This window comes from Macaca mulatta, chromosome 19, assembly GCF_049350105.2.
Source record: "Macaca mulatta isolate MMU2019108-1 chromosome 19, T2T-MMU8v2.0, whole genome shotgun sequence".
NCBI lineage: Eukaryota > Metazoa > Chordata > Mammalia > Primates > Cercopithecidae > Macaca > Macaca mulatta.
In genome coordinates, this window is record NC_133424.1 from 16,378,143 (window position 1) to 16,383,526 (window position 5,384).

A 5,384-nucleotide genomic window follows, 5' to 3' on the forward strand; every position below is an offset into this window, starting at 1 on the left:
GGTTCAAGCGATTCTTATGCCTCAGCCTCCCAAGTAGCTAGGGTTACAGGCATGTGCCAACATGCCTGGCTAATTTTTGTATTTTTAGTAGAGATGGGGTTTTGCCATGTTGGCGATGCTGGTCTCGAACTCCTGACCTCAGGTGATCCGCCTCCCTCGGCCTCCCAAAGTGCTGGGATAACAGGCGTGAGCCGCCACGGAATGTAATTTTTAACAGTAGCCTTCGGTAATCCAATTTAGTTGTGCCCAGTGAATTTCTCCTAGATCGTTACATTTTTTTCTGGGTAGAGTTTACTGAAGAAGGTCTTCATGGCGACCTTCAGCTCCTTGTTCCTGAGGCTGAAAATGATGGGGCTGAGGAAGGGCGTGAGGACCGTGTAGGTGATGCCCATCAAGGTGTCACCTTCCAGAGACTGGGGACCTTTGGGCTTCAGGTAAATGACAGAGGCAAAGCCATAGTGCACGACCACCACAGTGACGTGAGAGGCACAGGTGGAGAAGGCCTTGTTCCGGCCTTCAGCAGAAGGGATCTTCAAGATGGCGGCCACGATGAAGCCATAGGAGAGGAGGATGAGGAGAAAACAGCCCAGCAGGGCCGTGATACACACCAAGCCCACGCCCAGGGCCACAGCAGGTACATTATTTCCACAGGCCAACTTCAACAGAGGTGGCACATGGCAAGCAAAATGGTGGATCTCACTGGGTCCACAGAAGGTGAGGTGGAAAATGGCCGTGGTCACCACCAGCCCCATGACTGAGCCACCAGCCCAGGAGCAGCCCACCAGGCAGGCGCCGCCCCGCGGGCTCATGAGCACGTTGTAGCGCAGGGGGCGGCAGATGGCCACGTAGCGGTCGTAGCCCATGACGGTGAGCAGGAAGGAGTGGGTGAAGCCGAAGCTGAAGGAGAAGAACATCTGACTGGCACAGGCCAGGAAGGCGATGGAGCGCTGCGCGGACAGCAGGTCGGCCAGCATGCGCGGGATGATGGCCACGGTGTAGAGGATCTCGGAGACGGAGAGGGCGCACAGGAAGAGGTACATGGGCGTGTGGAGGCTGCGTTCGCTCCAGACGGTGGCCATGATGAGCAGGTTGCCCAGCAGCGTGAACAGGTACATCAGCAGGAACAGCAGGAAGAGCATCAGCTGGAGGTCGGGGAAGGCGGAGAAGCCCACGAGGATGAATTGGGTCACTGTGGAGTGATTGGCTCTCTGCATGGAGGCTGTGCCTGGGGTGAGATGTGACAGGGAGAGGTCAGTTACTACATGAAGAAAAGTTCTCAGCCTTCACCATACCTGGATTTGCCCAAGGGGCTACTCTTGATAAATGGTAAAGCTGGCTTTGGTTCTGTTCCCACTCTGTGCCTCCTATAATTTAATACCCTCATCAACCTAGTGAGAACGGTACTATTTTTTCAACCCCCTTTTGAAGCACCTTGAGCATAGTCATTGAGAATATTGACGTGCAGGGCTTGCTGAAGGCAAAGCTGTTGAAACGGTAGATCCGGAGACTTGAAGCCATAGGTGGGCTGGTTATAAAAACTATACCCTTCACTATTTCTCTGTGTGGCCCCCCGCCCCCAAACGAAAATGCACCAGGCTGGCGTGGTGGCTCACATCTGTAATCCCAGCACTTTGGAGGCTGATGGGGGAGGATGGCTTGAGCCCAGGAGTTCAAGGTTGCAGCAAGCTATGATGACACCCCTGCACTCCAGCCTGGGTGACAGAGCCAGACCCTATCTCTTACGAAAAGAAGAAAATGGCCGGGCGTGGTGGCTCACACCTATAATCCCAGCACTTTGGGAGGCTGAGGCAGGTGGATCACGAGGTTAAGAGATGGAGACCAGCCTGGCCAAAATGGCGAAACCCCAACTCTACTAAAAATATAAAAACTAGTCGAGCGTGGTGGCACATGCCTGTAGTCCCAGCTACTTGAGAGACTGAGACCTGGGAGGTGGAGCTTGCAGTGAACCGAGATGGCACCACTGGACTCCAGCCTGGCAACAGAGCAAGACTCCGTCTCAAAAAATAAAAAAATAAAAAGAAGAAAAACATATTCCTTTACTGGAACTTCCATTCATTCCTTCTCTGTCCTTCTACTCCCTTCTGATAAATCCTGTTCATCCCGCAGCTCCAGGTATCGCGAGATGTTCCCACCCATGGCTACAACTCCTTGGAACAGAGAGCATCTCTAAATCTGAACCAATCAGACTTCCTCTGGGGTTATCCATGTAGGACAGCAGAGACAGGAGACTGTGTTGCTCTAAGAAAAGAGCCAGAAATCATGTTCTGATTGTTTTCCAGCTCCCATGAGGTATGCCTCTATGTTCTGAGGCAGTGAAATGTAGCCATCAGACAGAAAGAGGGGCTTGGGAATCAGCAGACCTCAGTTCAAATCCCTCCTCTGACTGTTGTGTAATGATTTTCTATTTTTATATTTATTTATTTATTTTTGTAGAGACGGAGTCTCATTCGGTTGCCCAGACTGGAGAGCAGTGGTGCAATCATAGTTCACTGCAACCTCAAACTCCTGGATTCAAGCAATCTTCCTACCTCAGTCTCCCAAGTAGCTGGGACTACAGGCACACACCACCTCACCCAGCTAATGTTTTATTTTTTGTTATAGAGATGGCATCTTGCTATGTCACCCAGGCTGGTCTGGAACTCCACACGTCAAGTCATCCTCTTGCCTGGGATTCCCAAAGTGCTGGGATTACAGAAGTGAGCCACTGCACCAGGCCAATATTTTATAAAGTTGAACAGATTCTTTTATCTCTCTGTACCACCATCTTCCCCTCCCTACCTCAAAGGGTTGTTGTGGGAAGTAAATGAGCTTTTCTTAGGTGACCTAGCATGCAGTAGATGCTATATATCATAATGAATACAGTAAATAGTGACTGTGCATGGTCTTTGCTCAGCAAGTAACTTTAATTTCATGAGATTCCCATGTGTCTTTATGAACCACTTAAACATATTTTATTGGCCGGGCGCAGTGGCTCAAGCCTGTAATCCCAGCACTTTGGGAGGCCGAGGCGGGCGGATCACGAGGTCAGGAGATCGAGACCATCCTGGCTAACACGGTGAAACCCCGTCTCTACTAAAAAAAAAATACAAAAAACTAGCTGGGCGCGGTGGCGGGCGCCTGTAGTCCCAGCTACTCGGGAGGCTGAGGCAGGAGAATGGCGTAAACCCGGGAGGCAGAGCTTGCAGTGAGCTGAGATCCGGCCACTGCACTCCAGCCTGGGTGACAGAGCAAGACTCCGTCTCAAAAAAAAAAAAAACATATTTTATTTTTTTCAAAAGACAAGGTCTGGCTCTGTCACCCAGGCTGGAGTGCAGTGGCACAATTATCACAGCTCACTGCAGCCTTCTGCTCCTGGATTCAAGCGATCCTCCCTCCCCAGCCCCCCCAAATAGCTGGGACTACAGGCATGAACCACCATGCTTAGCTAATCTCTTTTTAAAAAAAGATTGGCAATGTATGACCAGGTGCAGTGGCTCACGCCTGTAATCCCAGTACTTTGGGAGGCCAAGGTGGGCAGATCACTTGAGATCAGGAGTTCGAGACCAGCCTGGGCAACATGGTGAAACCTTGCCTCTACTAAAAATACAAAAATCAGCCAGGCGTGTGTGGTCCCAGCTACTCAAGAGGCTGAGGCAGGAGAATCGCTTGAACCTGGGAGGTAGAGGTTGCAGTAAGCCGATATCACACCACTGCACTCAAGCCTGGGCAACAGAGCAAGACTCTATCTTTAAAAATATAATAGGCATTGTACTTGTGATGTTCCCTACAAAGGACATGAACTCATCCTTTTGTATGGTTGCACAGTATTCCATGGTGTATATGTGCCACATTTTCTTAACCCAGTCTGTCACTGATGGACATTTGGGTTGGTTCCAAGTCTTTAAAGTTTATGAAAGAGTAAACTATCACTTTGCTTTCTGTTTCTACGGATGTGTCTGTTCTGAACACTTTACATAAATGGAATTATACGAGATGGGGTCTTCTGTGTCTCATTTCTTTCACTGAACATAATGTTTTAGGGTTCATTTGCATTGTAGTATGCAATTGTAACAGTATTAAAACACCACAGCATGCATCTGAACTTTATTCCTGTTTATGGCTGAACAATTTTCCATTTTATGAATATGTGTCACCTCTTCGTGGACATGAGGGTTGTGCCTCACCTGTTGGCCTTCGTGAACGATGCTGCAATGAAACGCTTGTAGCATGTGGAACCTATCAGTGGTTTCCAGGGGCTGGGGTGAGGGGAGAATGGGGAGTGACTGTTAATAGATACAGTGTTTAGTTTTGGGCTAATAAAAAAAATTACCTTTATCTGGAGCTAGGCAAAAGTGGTGTTAATGCAACATCGTAAATGTACTTGATGCCACTGAATTGTATACTTTAAAGTGGTTATGTGGAAAACCAGTAATAAAAGGTAAATGCAGTGGGCTTTCTCAAAAACTAAAATAAAAAATGAAAAAGAAAGGAAAGAAAAGGAAAGGAAGAAAATAAATAAATAGGTAAGTTTCAGGTTGTATGTATGTTATCAAAATAAAAAGATCATTTTAGAAAGGGTAGTTCACTTCCTCTTAAGGGGGCTCCAGTCCTCTATCAAGCCCTGGCAGGTTTATAATGAGAGATGAAGGAAGAACCGGCTCCTTTGTGAGCGGAGGCTGCATTCTCCAAACTTCATTGGTCTCCAGAGTTTCTTGGTCTCTCTTCCAGGAATCGCTCTCATTTCCCACCCCCCACCCCTTCTGGGTCAGTACTTGCCCGTAGCTCCGCAGAATAGTGGCCCCCACAGCCCCACCATGTCCCGCCACTCTGAGATCTTAGAGGAGTAAATGGCTTTGAAACAAGAACCTCCAAGGAAAGACCAAATGGGCGAGACTGGTGCCCTGGGGTGGTGCTCACAAACCCTCTGTGGCTCCCCAGTGCCTGGGGCAGGGTTTCTCAACCTTGGGACGGTTGACTTTTAGGGCCAGGTCATTCTTTCTGTGGGGAGCTGTTCTGTGTCTCATAACATGTTTAATAGCGTCCCTGGTCTCTGTCAACTGAATGCCAGCAGCTCCTGCTCAGTCGTGACAACCAAAAAATGTCTCCAGAAAACAGCCATGTCCTGGGACTCAAAGTCACCCCCAGGTGAGAACCCCTGATCCAGAGAGTGCAGCTGCAACTCCTTCGCACCCTTGCTCTGCTGGGATCCCCATTCCTCCACTTCTTCACCTGTAAATCCCTGTTTGTTGTTAAGACTCAGCTTAGATGTCACCTCCTCCATGCAGCCCTCCTGGACATTTCTTCCCAAAGCATATTTAGCCACCCATTCCTGGGTGCTTTCAAAATAAGGATTCCCAGTCAATGGTAATAGCAGGCATTGGTTC

General features: G+C 49.0%; 1 protein-coding gene across 1 annotated transcript; it reads right to left on the reverse strand.

The window, feature by feature from the left end:
* Window positions 1–260: 260 nt before the first annotated feature.
* Window positions 261–1,214, reverse strand: LOC718452 (olfactory receptor 10H1). Its single transcript, XM_001112500.5, has one exon. The coding sequence runs from the start codon at window positions 1,212–1,214 to the stop codon at window positions 261–263; it is 954 nt and encodes a 317-aa protein (XP_001112500.2).
* Window positions 1,215–5,384: the final 4,170 nt, after the last annotated feature.